General features: G+C 31.7%; 1 protein-coding gene and 1 pseudogene across 1 annotated transcript; one reads left to right on the top strand and one right to left on the bottom strand.

Moving 5' to 3' along the window:
• Positions 1–6,079: 6,079 nt before the first annotated feature.
• LOC145587350 (ubiquitin-NEDD8-like protein RUB2 pseudogene) lies at positions 6,080–6,761 on the bottom strand (annotated as a pseudogene).
• A 6,881-nt stretch (positions 6,762–13,642) lies between these two features.
• Positions 13,643–18,448, top strand: LOC145589355 (BTB/POZ domain-containing protein At3g19850-like). Its single transcript, XM_081645890.1, has 3 exons — positions 13,643–13,897; positions 14,131–15,351; positions 17,759–18,448. Exons 1-3 carry the CDS (start codon positions 13,835–13,837, stop codon positions 18,239–18,241), a joined length of 1,767 nt encoding a protein of 588 aa, XP_081502016.1. The 5' UTR covers positions 13,643–13,834; the 3' UTR covers positions 18,242–18,448.
• The last annotated feature ends 597 nt before the right edge of the window (positions 18,449–19,045 follow it).

Here is a 19,045-nt window from a genome sequence, read left to right on the forward strand (position 1 = left end):
CCATGGTTTATGTTTAAATGGGAGGGAAAAGATGAATTGACTAAAACACCCCCATTTATTTTACCCAACCAACTATGTCTTGTCAAAAGGTCTGATTAAAACCTTTGAACTTCATCATCTTCATTCTAGTTCTTCAGTCTTTCATCGCAAAATCGAATTTCCCTAAAATTATTGGCTCCAAATTCTGGAAAATATAGGTAATTATCAAGGATTATTTAGTCGAAATTAAGTTAGGGTTTTTTGGGAGGTTTTAGGGGAATTTGGGTTATGTTGTTGAGGAGTAAATTGGGTGAATTTGGAGACGAATTTCATTCAAAGAGGTTGCGATTGTCAGCAAGGTTCGATCTTTGGGAGAATTATACCATTTGAGGTGCGGTCCTAAGTCAGGTATGTATTTATTTCGATTTATGAAGGGAAATTTTTGTTGTATGCTCTGTTTTTGTAAATGTGTAGGGTATTGGTGAATTACTAATACTGCTGTTGTTTGATGTTGATTAATTTTGAAAAATTAATGTTATTTTGTGTATGGAGTTAATTATTGGGGTTGTATTGTTAAAATTACTTGAATATTGTACTTAATGTTCTAGGGCATTATGCTTATACATGTTTCTTATATTTGCTGCAGAATGGGTGATAATGTTGTCTTACAGTTTCAATATAGTGGTAAGGATGTGTCTGTTGTTGTTGAGGACATTGATAAGGCAAATTTAATTGATCTTATTATAGAGTACTGGGAGAAAGCAACTAAGGACAATTTGGAAACTCCAGAACACCCTATATTTTCATATGTGTTTAAAATGAAGCATGTTAGTCTTTTAAGTGATGCTGACTTAATGAAAATGTTTAGTAATTTGCCTGAGAAGAAGGAGATATACATATGGGTAGGAGCTGTGGGTAAGGATAGTAAAGTGGTTGAAGCTGATAGGTCACTTATGTTAGGGGCACCAACTGTTCAACCTATTAGTATGAACAAATCTGTAGCTATTGAACCTAAAGTGATTGTCAGGAGATCCAAACTCACACCTAGGAAAAGAAAGTCTAGTGAACCTGAGTTATTGGAAGCTGAGGTTGTTTTTAAAGAAGACTTTGACAAGCATATGATTGCAGTAGGTAAACTTCCAATAGATGAACATGATTTGGACCAGACTGACCATGCTATTAACCAATGCATAGATGAGACATGGGCTGACATTCTAGATTCACCTAATAGAGGGATTGAGAGTGATAGGGTACCTCATACTCCAATAGGGACTGCAATTGGAAGAGGGAAAGGGAGAGGAAGGGGAATTGGTAGAGGGAGAGGGAGGGGCAATGCTAGAGGGAGAGGTAGGGGAGCTGGGAGAAGCAGAGGCAGAGGGGCTGTCAATGATACAGTTGACTATTGGTTTAACGTTTCTCCCACTCCATGGGATCCAAACCAGCCTATTGATCACCCTACTGAAGAAGATGACACCTAAATACCATCAGAGTTACATACACAACAAACACAACCCCCTCACCCATCAACCCAATCACTGTTACAACCTATTCAAAACATAGGTGATTTTGCTAGGAGTAGTAAAACCTCACATGAAAGAGAGTCCGGTCAGTCTTCTAGAGCATCAGTCTTCTATAAGAGGAGAATTCCTAGGACTACTGCTAAAAGATATGGAGTTGTTAATAGTAGCAGTGCAAGTGGTAGTGAGCATAATGCATCTTCTGGGGTAGTTAGTACTAGAAGGAGTTTAACCATTAGCCTTAGGGATGATGGTGACCAGACACTGAGTGTGGAAGATGATGAAGCAGAAGATGAAGGGTACAGCCCAACTGAGGTTGAAAATGAAGACACTGAAGAAAGTGTTGATACAGAAGATAAGATCTAGGGTGATGATTATGGTCCTTTGATTGAGGATGGCTTTGATCCATTTGAGGAACCTGTTTTTTAGTGTGAAAATGAGCAGGACAATTATTTTGCAAAGTTATACAACAATGGTGAAGTCTACAAGGATGAGGGCTTTGGTAAAATTGTTTTGAAGCCATGGCAGTTGTTCATAGATAAACAGCATTTGAGAGATATTGTTAGGGACTATTGCATACAATGTGGATTTGCTATCATTGTTGAATATGCAAGCAACTTCAGGTACTCAGTTTCATGCTCAGATATGAGTTGTAATTGGAGATTACATGCCTCCCTCTTCCAGATGGTACAACATGGGCTATTAAGTCTATAGAGAATTCAGAACACACTTGCCAGGGAGTTGAGCTCAGAAATTCCATGGTGAATTGCAAATGGGCAAAGAGAGTTTTGTTAGACGACATTAGAGCAAACAATGACATCCCTAAAAAGTCATTGAATGATCTACTTTTCCAGAGATATGGGGTCAATATGGCTCAATCCAGTTTGTACAGAGTCAGAACACAAGCACTGGAGGAGATCCATGGCAGGCATGATGTGTCATATAAAGATCTGCCTATGTATTGTGATGTGATCAAAGAGTTAAACCCAGGGTCTTTGGCATTTTGTGCATGGAATGATGCAAACCATCCTGAAAGGCCTTTGGCTTTTACTAGTATATTCATTGCATTCAAAGCAGCTTTAGATGGAATTAAAGCTGGCTGCAGAAGTCTAATAGGGGTGGATGGAGCTCATCTCAAAGGGAATTATGGTGGAGTGCTACTGTCAGCAGTGGCTTTGGATGGTAATAATGAGATCTTTCCAATTGCTTGGGCAATTGTGGGAGGAGAGGATGCTGAAACTTGGAAATTCTTTTTATGGCATTTGAAGAATGCTTTAAAAGACAGTGGAAGAGGGGATGAATGGTGTATAATCTCTGATAGGCAGAAGGTAATGATTTTGTACCACTAGTGTTCATTTTACCCATCTATTTCATATATACTAATGTAAACTAATTTATCTCTACTGTATTGTTAGGGTATTGAGGCTGCAATTCAAGACTTGTGGCCTAAAGTGGGAAGGAGGTATTGCTGCAAACATTTGCTGAAAAATTTCAAACCTCAGTTCCCTGGTTTGCTAATGTTCTCATTATTCTGGTTGGCTTGTGGGGCATTTAACCCCTTCACCTTTAGAAAGGCTATGGAACGTTTGAAAAAGGCTAATCCATTGGCTTTGGAGTGGTTTTCTAAACTTGGACCACAATCAGTGTGGTCTAAACATGCATTTAATCCAGCCATAAAGTCAGATGTCAACAAATCAAATTTTGTTGAGAGTTTCAACTCAACATTAGGCCTTGATAGGTGTAAACCTGTTATGACATTGCTAGAAGGTAGTATATGCTCACTTGCTTTACTTGTTATGCTTTTACTTGTATGCATTTACTTGTATTTTAGTTACATAATAACCCTATTACTTACTTCCTACAACAGGTGTGAGGAGGCTGACCATGCTGAGGATGGCTACTAGAAGATAGGCATGTGAAAAATGGAGAGGTGATATCTGTCCAAATATAGTCAGAAGACACCAAGTCATTAGCCAAGAATCAAGATCATGCAAGTGTTTGATAAGTGGGGAAGGTGAATATGAGGTGTTGGATGGGAGATCAGTCCTACCTGTAAATTTGAGGGCATGGACTTGTGTTTGTAATGCATGGCAGTTGACTGGCTTGCCATGTAAGCATGCCATGAGGGCCATCTTACACTCAAATGATGACCCTCATAAGTATGTCAGTGACTGGTACTCAATCACCAAGTATAAGCTCACTTATGGCAACACCATCAAGGCAATACCTGATGTGGAGCAATGGCCACAAAGTCAGTATCCTGAGATAGCCCCACCCAAGATGAAGAGAGGAATAGGCAGACCTGTAAGAAACAGAAGGAGGGAAGAGGGTGAGCAAGCCAAGGGCAAAAGATCTAAAACTGTCAGGTGCAGCAAATGCCAAACCTTTGGCCACAATGCACAAACATGTCAAGGTGGAATGACAGGCAAAGAGAAGGCTGGTTTGGAAGCAACAGCAGCAGAATCAAAGAAAAAACAAGTCCCTAAGAGACAAGGAGTTTCTCTCAGCCAACCAGATCCAGCAGCTGCATCTTCTTCTCAACCATTAAGAAGATCCCCAAGAGCAAAGAAGGCTAAGACTGGTGTGTTTGCCTCCCAGCCTCTTCCTTAGTTCCAGCCTAATCCTAAGCCTTAATGTTTTAGTTGATGGTTTTTTTTTGGACAAATTTAGTTAATAATGTCAGCTTCTGCATGCTGAAATGTTTTTTGGACAACCTTAGTTAATGATGTCGTTGCTGTATCACATTTTGATGTTTTTGGATACAAATTCTGCAATGATGTAAGTTTCAATATGCTGAATAGTTTTTGGTATCTCTCTGATACTTTGATTTAATCAAATCAGATCATTTATATATGTCTTATATGCATGCAATATCTGTAATTTTAAGCTTGTTGATACAGAACAAATAGAGTGCAAAATAAAGGAAATTCACGAACTTTTATTTAATTAGAAAGTAGTACATAATTAGGGAATACATAAACTCTAACTTGACTGAAACTAGGGCTACCACAATTCTCCCTAATTACATCTTCCTAATTTCTATTTGCAACAATAACTAGCATAATAAAGTACATAATCAGACCAATTTTAACAATTCCCTTAATATAGTTCACCAATCCATCCACCTTTTCATTCAAAAGAACAATGGGACTCTGTTCAACCTCTAATTCTTCCCCCGACCTAATTACATCTTCCTCCTTCACCCACGCAAAAAAATCGCAAGACCTGCACTTGTAAAATAGCCTTCGTGGGTTTTTTGCCGTTTCAGAAACCATGATAGCAGCAACTTGAGATGGTTTGCAGTAGCAATGGACATGCTTCACCCAATCAAGCTTCTCATCAATGGTGATACCCCTAACAGAAGAAGAACGAGAGAATTTCATTGAGAAACTTAGCTTACTTGCAAATTATTGAAATACAGGGGAAATAGGGATTGGGATTTCCGTTTCTAGGGTTTATAAAGAGAAGAATTGGGGATTTTGGTTAAGGAGGGAAAAGGGCAATCTGATTTGGAGGGAAAACTGATTTTTAAGGGTAAATTAGTCTTTTTGACTTAAGTTAACTACAGTTAGGCTTATATTAAGGGATTAATGTTATTAAGTTACCATTGAATTAGTTTAGCTAATAATTGATTACCATAGATAATTTAAAAAGTTAGTGTTTACCGTTGAGAAAAAAAGGAAATTCAAGAGTACCATTGAGAATTTCCCAATAATTAATATTTAATAATAAGAATAATTAATATTGAATTATTATAATAATAATTAATATTTAATAATAATAATATTAAAAATTAATATTTAATACTAACAATAATAAATAATTAATATTTAATAATAATAAATAAATAATACTTAATAATATTAATATTATTAAAAATTAATATTTAATAATAATAATAAAAATAAATAATTAATATTTAATAATTAAAATAATAATTAATTATAATAATAATTAATATTTAATAATAATAATAATAAATAATTAATATTTAATAATTATAATATTAATACTAATAATTAATATTATTTATTAATGATAATAATAATATTTTCTCAAAAAAAAATAATGATAATAATACTAATAATAGTTGATTTTTTTATAATAAAAATTAATATTTAAAGATAATAACTAATATTTAAAGATAATACTAATTATTAATTTTTAATAATAATAATAAAAATAATAATTAAATAATATTTCATAATAATAATAATTATTATTATTATAATAATATTTAATGATTATAATAATAATTATTATTATAATAATAATTAATATTTAATAAGAATATTTAATAATTATAATAATAATGCGATAATATTAATAATAGTAATAGTAGTAGTATTATTAATAACAATAACAATAATAATAATAATGAAATCTTCTCTGCTCGGCTCGGCTCTGCTATGCTGAAATCTGCTGTGTTTTGCTGAAATATGCTCTGCTGTGCTCAGAAGCTTAAAAGAACAGGGCCTAAGCATTGCATTATTCGTTACCGTTAACAAGTTCTCGTAACTTCCTGAGTTCCACAGAATACATCAAATACGAACAATCAAACAAACAAATTGAACAAAACCCCATCAAAATCAACACACTAAACCATTAACAGATAAAATTTCCAGAATTCTCAACAGTATTACACCACAATAACATCATTAAAAACCCTAAAATATCAATCAATTAAAGCAGCACCACCTCTAAGCGCAAGAACAAGATGAAGAACAGAACCACCTTCAATATTATAATTCATAGCAGTTTTATCATCAGCAAGCTGTTTCCCAGCATAAATCAACCTCTGTTGAACTGGAGGAATCCCTTCTTTCTCCTCAACACGTTCCTTAACACGATCAATTGTATCATTGGGTTCAATATCAATTTCAATTTCTTTCCCAGTTAGGGTTTTCACCTTGATCATTATACCCCCACGAATTTCGGGCGACAAAAGAATCGTTGATGAATTCTTGATACAGTAATCTGCAAGTGTTCTTCTTCCATCATCCAATAGTTTTCCGGCGTAAATGTAGCGTTGAAATTTGATTGGGATGCCTTCTTGATGTAGAATCTTCAATTTGAGGAATTCGATTGTGTCGGATGATTCGACATCTAGGGTTTTGGTTTGCCCATTAATTTTAGAAATCAAGATTTGCATATTTTTATTCAACTATTTTTCTGGAAAGAGGGAATTGAAGTGTTGATCTGTTTGAATAAGAAGAAGAGTAAGTTTCAAAAAAAAAAAAGTAAGGGCCTGTTCTCATACGCTGGTATGAGAACAGAGCGTATGAGAACAGGCTCTAAGTTGTAAATTGGTAGTGTAAGGGCCTGTTCTCTTCCGTTGAAATTCAGTTCAATTCAGTTCAGTTCAGTTCAGCTCTTAATTTATGTCTAATGATACTGCTAATGATATAAAACCAAATTTCATTTTTTTAAGCACTTATTACAACGACAATAATAATAATATTAATAATAATCAATAAGTAATAAATAATAATAATAATAATAATCATCATCAATAATAATAATAATAATAATAATCATCATCATCATCAATAAATATTAAATAGTATATGTGTTTAAAATGTTTTGGGGTTTCAAGTTTTTAATATATTTTCCATAAATTTTATAATTATGTAGTATATTTTTCTTAAATATTTTAATATATACATTTGTATATACACATATGCATAGTAATAAATAATCAATAAATAATCAAATATCACTAATCCGTAGTTAAAAATCACTAATTAATAAGTTCAGTTCAGTTCAGCTGAATTCAATCAATCAGAACATGCCCTAATTGGGTTCGGTAATAATGCAATTGAAAAAGGAAATTTTAGGACTGACTGCATGGAACTAGGGGTGATCAAAACTCGGGCCGGGACGGGCCTTAGCGCCAAATTTCATGCACAAACTCGTTAAGAAGATTCGAGTTGTTGAGTCAAAGCGAGCTTTTTAGGCTTTTCGGATCATATTCGGATTTTATTTAGGATTGTGCTTTTAAGCTTGTCAAAACTAGCAGTTTTTCGGTCCGGGGTAGCAGGTTGGGTCACAGTTGATCAACTTTACATCAAACTAGTCGGGTCGAGGTGGAACTGAAGTGGATCGAAACCTTAATCCCCTGTATTACTGAACTCTAGAATTATGGTTCTGGTCTACGGAGTAGTTTTGAACCTAGTGTACTTGTGCACCGCTCCTTTTTTTTTTAATGTAACAAGTTAATCGGTAGGTTTGCTAATACCCAAAACCCCTTAATCTTATAATCCTTGCATGAATATTGATTAGATCTTATAGTTTTTTGTTTTTTGTTTTTTTTTTTTCTTTGGACTACTAATTTAAATTTTCGTTTGTTATTCTGTTTTGGGTTTCTTTTTGCCCCTCTTTTCTCTTGCTTGATTTGTGTATGATAAGTCAATAAGTGGTGACTAATAAATTGGTTACCTTTTTATACGTGTTACGATATGGCAGACTTAAAAAGGAGTGTTGAGGATTTGCTCATTATTGTAAAATATATTTACGGGGTGTAAATAAGTTTAGCTAAGTACTACCTTGTTCATGTTTAAGTTCATTAAATTAAGCAAGTCAGAGCACAATCCTGAGCTTTTATGTGAGCTTAAAAATCTGTTCATCCATGGTTCATTTAGTAAACTATAGTCTTCGCAAATAGTTCATGAATAAATGAGTGTTTTTCATAAACGAGCTTAATTATACTAATAAGTTTTTTTTTTTTTTTTTTTTTTTTTGACATTAAGAGCTTTATTCTCTAATAAATGAACTTTGCACTTTTAACATTTGAAAAATCTCAAAATTAGCTTTATAGTTAAATTTAATAATTGTGAATAAGTTGAGTGTTTATAAAAAGTTATAAAATGATCGCTTTATATCGAAGCTATATTTCACATAAAAGTACTTTACTTCTTCAAGATATCACATCTTATTATATCAAACGAGTATTTTGTAAACATAAATAAACGAGTAGTTGATGAACATAAATAAATGAGTAGCTCAGGATCATATATAAACGAGTTGTCCTTGAACATATTTGAACAAGTATATTTATATTCGTGTTCTACCTCATTTATTAAACGAGACTCAAAATTTGTTCAAACTCGGCTCATTTATTAAATAAATAAACATGAATGATTTTCAAACGAGCTCAAATTCGTGTACTTTATTGACCGAAAATCTAATAAATAGTCCAAAAAAATGTATTGTCAAACTTTATAATTTTAAGAGAATTATATTGATAATTATGACATGAAATTAAAACTTTAACAATTTTTTTTTTTTTTTAATAAAAAGCTTAATAAATTGTTTTGACATGTAGCTGGAACCATTATATTTTGTCAAATCAATTAAAAATATGTTAGGGATCGTTTTGAGAATGATCCCCTAGTACTGCTCTAATTAAGAGTTTGATAGATGAAACCTTTTAGATTAAACCAAACATAGTTAGAAACGTTGACATCAATTTTTCCTTAATAATATAGATTATTGTTAATAGCTAATTTATGTATCGATCAACTTAAAAAGTTACAAGTATCTTGGTGTTGATTTAGGCGGAGGAAATAAGATAAAAGTAGCATATCTTTCCGTGACAAAATGATTGAAGGGGCAGGGAGAAATCCCAGAGCTTCTGAATCTTATCATTGCCTGCTACAGCTGATTTACTGATTTTTGTAAATATGGATGTTCTCATCATTATTTCATCAATTTTTGCACATTACAATTTTTCTTTTACTAATTAAAGTTTTGTCTCCACCCCAGGAATATACAATCATTCAACTATTTTCCTTTTCGCTCCATTTCTTATTGTGTGGTTATCCTCGACGTAAAGAAAGCAGCAAGGATAATGATGTAATCGTGATTCAATTTAATTTGTAGGTATTACTTTTAATTTTAACTAGCTAAGTAAGTTCGCATTCACAGTTAAATAAATAATTTTGTTCAACAGTTAAGATAAGGTCATATTTCACTTGGTAAGATTCGAATCTTACAGTCATAGGATCTAAGATAATTCAAGTCTCTTGCTTTCTTTCTCGAATAAAGTCATATAATCAACATTATATTCCTATTATTGTTACTTGTGTTAGGCTAGTGTTTATTCAATTTATGGGTCATGTGAGCTCTAAGTAATCGGTCAATAAAGTTGGATGCTTCACTTTGAAGTAATAAAAGGTTGATGTTAAGTAAGAGCTTATATTCTTTCAAGAAAAAAAAAAGTAAGAGCTAATATATATTAACCTCTAGAACAAAAAAAAGTCATGATTTTGGGGTACTAGAAAGAATGAGCGAGAATTTTTCAACATCTAAAATTAAAGACACTCCTTTTTAGATAGTGATTTTTGACAAATTTTCAATAATTAAGTAATAATACGGTATTTAAGTTAATTATATTGATAATTTTTAGAAGCGATTTCCCTCAATAATATTGATTAAAAAAAAATTAATTACTCCTTTAAGTTGGTTATTATAAAAACAAATTTTTCAAATACAATCTATGACTTTGTGGGAAGGAGTTCATAAGAATATGGAGTATATGAATTTGCATGAGGATGAAACATTGGATCATAGGGGATAGAGGAGGAAGATTTTTGTCGATTACTTCATGTAATAATCAAATTTGGCTTATATAGCAGACTCCACTTATGGGATTAAAGTTTTAATTGATTATATTAATTGATTGATTTTGTTTAGCTTAAAACCGCTATCAGTCGATCAACTATGGTAATAAAAAACAATTCATTTGTGTAATTATGGCTTAGGTTTCATTTTCTCCATGGATGGTATAACCGTATAATGTGATGGAGTTGAGGTTATTGTCTGGGTCCCTTGGTTCACATGTAATTAAAATGTAGTGTACCCCATAAAATCCAAATTAACAAGAAAACCAACAAGGGAACCAAAGGTGCTAACACATGGGACAAAGGATACCCACTATTCATTTTCTTGACTTGGCAGAACTTTGTCACTTACAAAAGACAATTTTATTTAATTTTATTCCTATCATTTTTATTTTATTTATCTTTCAAAAGATTTGTTTTTGCCAAAAATTTAATAAATGTCATTTGTGACTATATTATGAGCTAGATAAAATGCATCTTCTTCTCTTTATTTAATCCTTCTCTTGCAAACATAGGCTCACGTGAAATAAACATATCAATTTCATACTATTATTTGTCAATATGATTAATAGTTTACAATTTATATTTTGTCAAAATATTGTCATAGAATATATGCAATATGCATGTATTATTGAATTTTATCTAAGAGGAAAAATTGTGTTGAACCACCAATTGTGCCCCTGAGTAGTTTCACACTTTCACATTAAAATTGAGGAATTACTCCTCAGCTTATAAGGTTGAGATAATTGAGAATAAAGATTGTTGATTTGTATTTCATTTCAAGCTCATGCGCGTATCATATATGGGGATATTCAGTCCCAAGACTCCCAACTCATGAACCAATCTAACGCCGGATGTGTCCTATGATACGCACACAATAACAATTATAGTTTATCTATTAATCTAGTTACACACTTGTCATGAATCATATCAACAAGAGATTAATTTGTCACTTTATATTCACTTATTTCAAGAATAATGATGAGTTTTGATGGATTGATAGTCTCCACTAAGAACCATGATATACACATCGTGATCTCGAATAGACATATTGTTTGAAAACTATGAACTCATGCTCACTAGTTGAGTAATGAATGGACTAGATGTTCGTTCTTAAATCTATATGAACATTTAATTCATTATAATTCATAAATTTGAGCTTTATAATTTATATACTCAATTCATATATTCATAAACTAAGATATAAATTTTAAAACATTTCAAATGTTAAGTTCATTCAAGACATCATTATACTAGGTTGGCACATATGTGGTTCACAAGTTTAAAAAATCTTATGATTTATGAAATTTCTTTCTATTATTATTATTACAAAAACCATCTTTTGGGGTACTTGGATTTTATATTGGCAAAACCACGTACCTAGTACTTGTAGAGTTTTTTCAAATAAAATTGTGGCAACTTGATAAAAATATAATGTAATGATACTAATTTCCCTCAAAAAAAAAAAAAAAAAAATGTATAAAGATGCTAATTTCATATAGACGTCAGATCTGACAGTATTAGAGAAATACGAAGTAATTCTCATAAACCCTAGTAAAAGAAATAGATAACTAGTAACTTCGTCTAAATAGAAGAAGGGACGGAGTAAATGAGTAATAAACAGAATAGTTTAAGAGTAATTTTTTTTTTTTTTTTCTTTTTCTGAGGGAGTAATAATATAAAATAATAGTATAGTTATAGTACCAACTTGAAGTCAATTTACTCGGTGGATACTAGACAAATCGAATAATCAAACCATCCAACCTCAAATTTTTAATTCTCACCAACTAGGAAACAAATTGGAAGAAAGGCCCGATTATGTTACAATTTTAAGGATAATTTGTCTAGATCTAGTGTTTATATCACACATAATTTTCCCCGTATCATAATTTTACACATTTTTCTTGGACTCGTGAAAACCTTTCAAAATTTAAATTAAAAATTAGTTATATTAGGGCTGTTCATATTTACTGAACTGAGTTGAACTGAACTGAACTAATTGGAGCTGAACTGAACTGAATTGAACTGAACTGATTGGAGCTTAACTGAACTAAACTGAACTGAATTGAGCTAAAATAAATATTTTATGAGAGAAGGAAATTAGGAGCTGAATTGAACTGAACTAAACTGATTGGAACTGAACTGAACTGAACTGAATTGAACAGGCCCTTAGTTGTTGTCGACAAACATGAAGCTTCAAATGATGCAATTCAGAAAATGCAAGGAATTATTTACTTACAAACTCTACCAATGATTATAATGTTTTTGGATAATTGTTTATAAATTAATTACTCTCTCTGTTCCATAAATATAATATTAATACAATTGACTTTTTCACTATTTATTAGCGATAACTACAAGTATATCATTCTATTGATATATTGGAAACAAATTTTAGCATGTAAAATGTTGTTAAGAATATACTAATGCAAAGTTTCATAATATCAAATATATTTTTTTTTTATATAATTTTTACAAATGTTTAATTGTTTATATTTAGGTCAAAAATATGTACAAGTGTGTCAATTATTATGAACCCGCGGTGTTACCTTCTTTTCAAATTTCTTTAGTCTAAAACCTCATGATTTAATTGTTTTGTTAGGGCATCTCTTTATAACCCCTATTTTTACCGGCATGTTAACAACAACCATTTTAGCTTTCAAGGCTGTTGTATAAGGGTCAATCTTTTGTACACATATGTTGGTGACATGACAACTTTTTATTGGCTTTTCTCATTCTAGAAATCCCTATATTGCATATATTAATAATGATCAAAGTTATGCATTCACAAATGTGTAAGTCACACTGTCACAACTAGGGGTGCTTATCGAGCGAGTCGATTACGAGTTGAGGGGTGCTCAACTCAACTCGAAAACTTTTTACATGTGCTCAACTCGTGCTCGCTAAAGTTTCTATCAAATAAAACCTGCTCGACTCGTGCTCATTAAAGTTTCGAGTCGAGTCGAGTAGCTCATGATCTGCTCGTTAAAATTTTGGTCCTTCTATTATTATATACCTTTATTTATTTTTTGTTCAATTTATATTGTTTTCCTTATTATATATAGATATTATTAAACATTTACTCTTTCTTTTTTTATGATATAAATTAAGACTTTATAAGTGTCAAATTTGTTTAAAGATAGTAACTTTGTTTGCAAATTCTATATTAATATTATATTATCGAGTTGCTCACGAGCTTATCGAGTCGAGCTTGCTCAACTCGTGCTCGTTAACATCTCGAGTCGAGTCGAATTCGAGTCGAGCTAACTCGAGTCGAGTTTTGACCGAGCGTTGACCGAATCGAGTACGAGTTGCTCGCGAGCTGCTCAACTCAATTAGCACCCCTAGTCACAACTATTATACAAAATATATATAAAATAGACACCATATAAAAAAGAATATATATATATATATATATATATATATATATATATATATATATATATATATATATATATATATATATATATATATATATATATATATATATATATATATATATATATATATATATTGTGGCAAAGGTATTAATAAAGACAGCAATATTTTCCTGTTTATCTGCCAACACACTACACACATGCTATCCTAATTTCTATAACCCAAACCACACTGTCTACTTCACCTCCTGCCAACTCTCAGATAACAGAATATCACCCTTTTCTTCTGTCTCTCATTTTTCTATTTCAAGCTTCATTCAATGTAAATAACCATCAAATTATGGCAGACCAATGTGATCTTCAAATCCATATCAATGGCCAACAAACATTCTTTCTCAATCAGGTATGTATCTATGTCTATTTTATGTAACACATTTATTTCTTATAATCAATTCTATCAACTACCCACAAGACGGCCACTCTAGATAAAATCTTGGTTCATGTAGCCGACCTCATCTTTTCGGGATTAATGCTTTGACATCATTGTTATTCTATAAAAAGAAATCATATCTTATTAATTGAGAAGCAATATTGTTTCAACAGGAAAATTAATTTCTGTGTTCAATTTTCCTGCAGAAAATTGTCTCAGCTTTTTCAGGAAAACTCAGGAAATTGATCAAACAAGAAAAGAAAAGAACTCAAATCAAGAAATTAAGCTTTACCCTTGAAGATTTTCCTGGAGGTTCAGATGGGTTTGAGCTAATTTCAAGATTCTGTTACAACAATGGTAGAATTCCAATCACAGTTCATAATGTCTGCCAGCTCTATTGCGCTTCGATTTTTCTGAATATGACTGATAAATTCTCAAGTTTCAATCTTTTGCAACAATCCGAAACTTTTCTAGATGAAATGTTTCATTGGTCTTGGGGTGATGTTCTTGAATGCTTAAGAACTTGTGAACCCTTTTTCACATTAGCTGATTCAAGTAACCTCATTGATAAACTCATTACCACTTTGCTTGCGAAAATTGCTCAAAACTCTGATATATCCCTTATCTTTTCATCGAATTCTTCCTCTTCGTCTTCTCCTGATAACACAATGTCTCGTAGAATTCGCCTTTCGAATTCATCATTTAAGACTAATACACCAGATTTGAGCAAACCACTGTCATCTTCAAGCACCAATAATACTATTAGCAATACTACTAGTAGTAACACAAAGGCTTGGTGGTTTGATGATTTGGCTACACTATCTCCTATGGTAATAGAGAGGGTAATTCGGAATTTAGGTGCTTTTGGGAGTGACAATAACAGCCTGTTGCTCACCAAATTCGCGCTTCATTACCTTAAAACCGCGCTTCAGAGCAAGAAGAACTGCTCTGTATACTCGAAAGCTGATTACAGTGGGCTTGCAGATACCGCGATTTATGGAGTGATTCTGATGGGAAGGACTGCATTTTCTTGCAGAGCATTGTTTTGGGTAATGAGGCTGGTAACAGGGTTTGGACTCAGCAGAGTCTGCAGAAGTGGATTGGAGAGATTAATAGGCAGTATGCTCGATTTAGCGAAACTCGATGATCTGTTAGTATCAGGACATAGTATTGAAGGGAATCATCATGTTGGAGGTGTTTATGATGTTAATCTTGTAATAAGATTGATTAGAGTGTTTGTACATTGTGAAGGAGTTTCAATAGCAAGATTAAAGAAAGTGGGGTGGTTGGTAGATCAGTATTTGGCAGAAATTTCACCTGATCAGAACCTGAAAATCTCCAAATTCATAGGTGTTGCTCAAAGTTTACCAGATTCTGCTAGAGATTGCTTTGATGGAGTCTACAGAGCAATTGACATCTACCTTGAGGTAACAAATACATGTTCATTTTACTATTTATGTTTACTTTTCGTCTGCAAGCCACCTTCTTTACTTCGGTTTTGTTCTCCTCAACTTATTAAAATAAGCGGGCGTAGCTAAACTAAATAAAGATAAGTTAAAAACGTGAGTTAAGTAGAAATAGTAAGTTTAACAAAAAATAAGCCGCATAATTAACGATGGAGCCCCAGTTTATTTTCGTGATAAACAAAAAATCGTTTATCTAGTGACATTTCTGTAAATAAATCAACAAAATATTCCTCGTAACTAAATCAACATTAATGGGACCTACATTTAATAAAAGTTGTTGACTTATTTACAGAAATACCACTAGATAAACACTTTTGTTTGTTTATCATGAAGATAAATTTCTCAAAATTAACCCAATATTAACTTTGTCATGGGTGGTGATTTTTTTTCCAAGAGGGTTTTTTATTTATCGCTGCTTAGGGGAAATATATATATATATATATATATATATATATATATATATATATATATATATATATATATATATATATATATATATATATATATATATATATATATATATATTTGTATTTTGTTACGGACTATGATTGTGTCTCGTGTGGTGAATATTGTCTTGTAAAAATGATGGGGTTTGAAATTGATTCTTTCCATTTTGGGGGCATCTTATTATTGATGGTGTTAAAGTTTGTTTGTTATCCATTGATGAGTTGGGGTGATAGATGTAGTTTTGGACTAAAACTTTAAGGACTACAAAAAGACTTAATACAAAGGAGACAAGGGTGAGAAAATAAGACAAAGGATACCCTGCCTATTAGCTATGAACATGACATTTTCCTCTTGTTACATGGCTTTTTTCTCTTTCCCCCACTGTCCTTCCCTACTCATCCTTGGTGGCTACTTCTTATAATGTTTTACTTTGTACTTAGTACTTTATACAATATTACTATGTCCATAAGCCGATCTAGTAAGAAATCTGGATGACACGTGTCCCATCATTTTTCAAAAAACGATAAAATTTATATTTAAAATAAAAATAGGTCATAATTAAAATTAAAATGAGACGTATATTGAATTAAATTATAATATGGTTCAATTTAACGTCACCATTTTATACTTGTATGCAATTTAGACCAATCACAAGTATATGTTTGCACTTAGTGTCTTAATTGCTTTAGTCGTTGAGTTTTTACTACTATAAATGATGCAATGGTTTTAAATTCTGTACATTTCCTGTCCGTTCTTAAATAATATATCACATTCACTTGAAAATAATATACGAATAGATTGAAAATAATTATGCTTAATTACTAGCAGAGCATGTTACACACTTAAAAAAAAAAGGTGAAAGAGTGAGCGTAGTTGAATATCTTAATAGATAGATTGTATAGTGATGTCTCATACTCCAAAGATCATAATTTTAGGTAAGGTTACTTTAAAAAATCATGGAGGAAATGGTCCATGCTCTTTCTTTATTACATGGCTCATAGTTGATCGATTGAGATGTTTTTCTTAATTGTCAACATCTAAAATTATAATTGACCAATTACTTCTACTTTTAAACCTTTTCATATATATTTCACTTTCTTAATGTATAATCATCAATAACATTTGAATTAATTTATTACAAAGGGGTGCGTGACAAACAATATTGTGGTCTTTGGTATTTTATTTATTTATTTATTTATTTTTATTTTTTTGTAAATTAGCTAGTTAAAATAGATGCTAACTTAATTAGCAAAGAAAACCAATAAATATTATCTTTAATACAAGTAAGAAAATTTCTGACTCCGCCACTCGTTTATGTTTAAGTTTTCTTGGCATGCCTCGTGCCTAATTGCATATGCCTTATGAACTCAATCAATGAACATGATCACATAACATTTTTGCTTATTCAATCAATGAAGATTCTTGCCTTTACTCTTGGGACAAGAATTAAATCAATATGTGGGCCATAGTTGACTGATTTAGTAACTATACCCGATCTAATCTAGGCATACCCTCATGTGGACCCCACACACCCACTACTCAACTCCTAAAAGAACAATCACGAAAATAATTTGTGGCTAATAAATGTGCTTTGAGTGGCTACTAAAAAGTAGGAAGGATATTATAGCAAAAATACAAAATTTGAACAAGATTTAGATACATCTATTATTAGTTGTTAGAGAGCTACTACATGGATGTATTGTGTTTATTACATCGTATGTCCAATAATTTCATATAAAACATACGAGTGAGTTCGATATTAAAATTTAGCATTAGCATTAGCATAATGCTCGTTACTTTTTTACTTTATTTGTCCCATAGTTTCAATTAAATGTGAGTTTGATAATGAAATGAATAATACAGTACCATATGATAAGTAAGTCAATAATTTTTATTTTTCATTTTTATTTAATAATTGCAGTCTCATCCGACCCTCTCATTCGAAGAACGATCAAGGTTATGTCGATGTCTTAACTACGAAAAACTATCCTTAGAAGCATGCAAGGACCTAGCAAAGAATCCGAGAATTCCTCCTAGGGTTGCAGTTCAAGCACTTGCTTCTCAAAAACATGCAAATTATGAACCACCTACAAAAGCAAATCAATTGGAATATTATTGTGAGAGCCCTAGTACAAACAAGAGCAACAACAAACAAATTGTTGTATATGGATCGGAAGGAGCAACAACACAACATTATCACGACGAAGATGTTGATGATGAAGACGATGATGAATCTATATCACAAGGAAGTGAAGATATGAAGTTGAACATGCAAAGAATGCAATGGAGAGTGTTAGAATTGGAGAATTTGTGTAAGGAAATGAAGAGTCAAATGTCCAAAATGGTGAAGCATAACAAATCATTTAGCTCCCCAACATACAATAGACCAACAAGACTTTGTTAATATTTTCTTGGCCTTTTTTTTTTTCTTTTTTCTTTTTTAAAATTTTCTCCCTACAAGTGTATAAGATGGTTTTTTTTTCCCCTTTTCTTCCCAATATATGCCTTGTTTTAATTTTTGGGTCTCTATAATTGATGTAAGGTTGTAAATTTGAGGCATGTTTTTGTTATATTTCAATATATATGGTAATTAAAATTATGTGCTCAATAACTAGTTTTACTTGTATGTGTTTGGCTTCGTTCAAGGGATTTACCATTTTTCATCAAGGAAAAAATTTCGTATCAAAATTGAAAATAATAATACTAGCTATCTCCGTTAATTATTATGTGCAACAAAAGAATACTCATATTTTAAATCTTATAAATAATACGTCTTTATTGCACATAATAATTAACAGAGGTAGTATATACTAATATTCACACTTGTGTTTTGTTAAACAAGAACCATGTTCAACAACAAGAAAATGCCGAACTGAGAAACAAGGTAATATATATGACAATTACAATAACAATTTAGTAGGGAGTAAGACATATGATGACAAATTACTTAGGGTTCGTTTGGCATCACTGTGGTTTTCTGTTTTTTGGATTTTTATTTTTCGAAATCATATGATATATGTCATATAATGAATAAAAAATTGGTTAAATTTATTAAACTCATGGTAATTTTGAAAACTGACAACAAAAAAGTGGAAACACCTTTTTCTTGTTTCCTATTTTTGGTTTTTTGTTTTCAAACAAACAGAAAACTGAAATAAAAAAACAATGCCAAACAAACCCTTAGTTAAGGATTTTACAATCTATTCTC

This window comes from Chenopodium album, chromosome 17 (genome assembly GCF_948465745.1).
Source record: "Chenopodium album chromosome 17, dcCheAlbu1.1, whole genome shotgun sequence".
In the NCBI taxonomy this organism is placed as follows: domain Eukaryota; kingdom Viridiplantae; phylum Streptophyta; class Magnoliopsida; order Caryophyllales; family Amaranthaceae; genus Chenopodium; species Chenopodium album.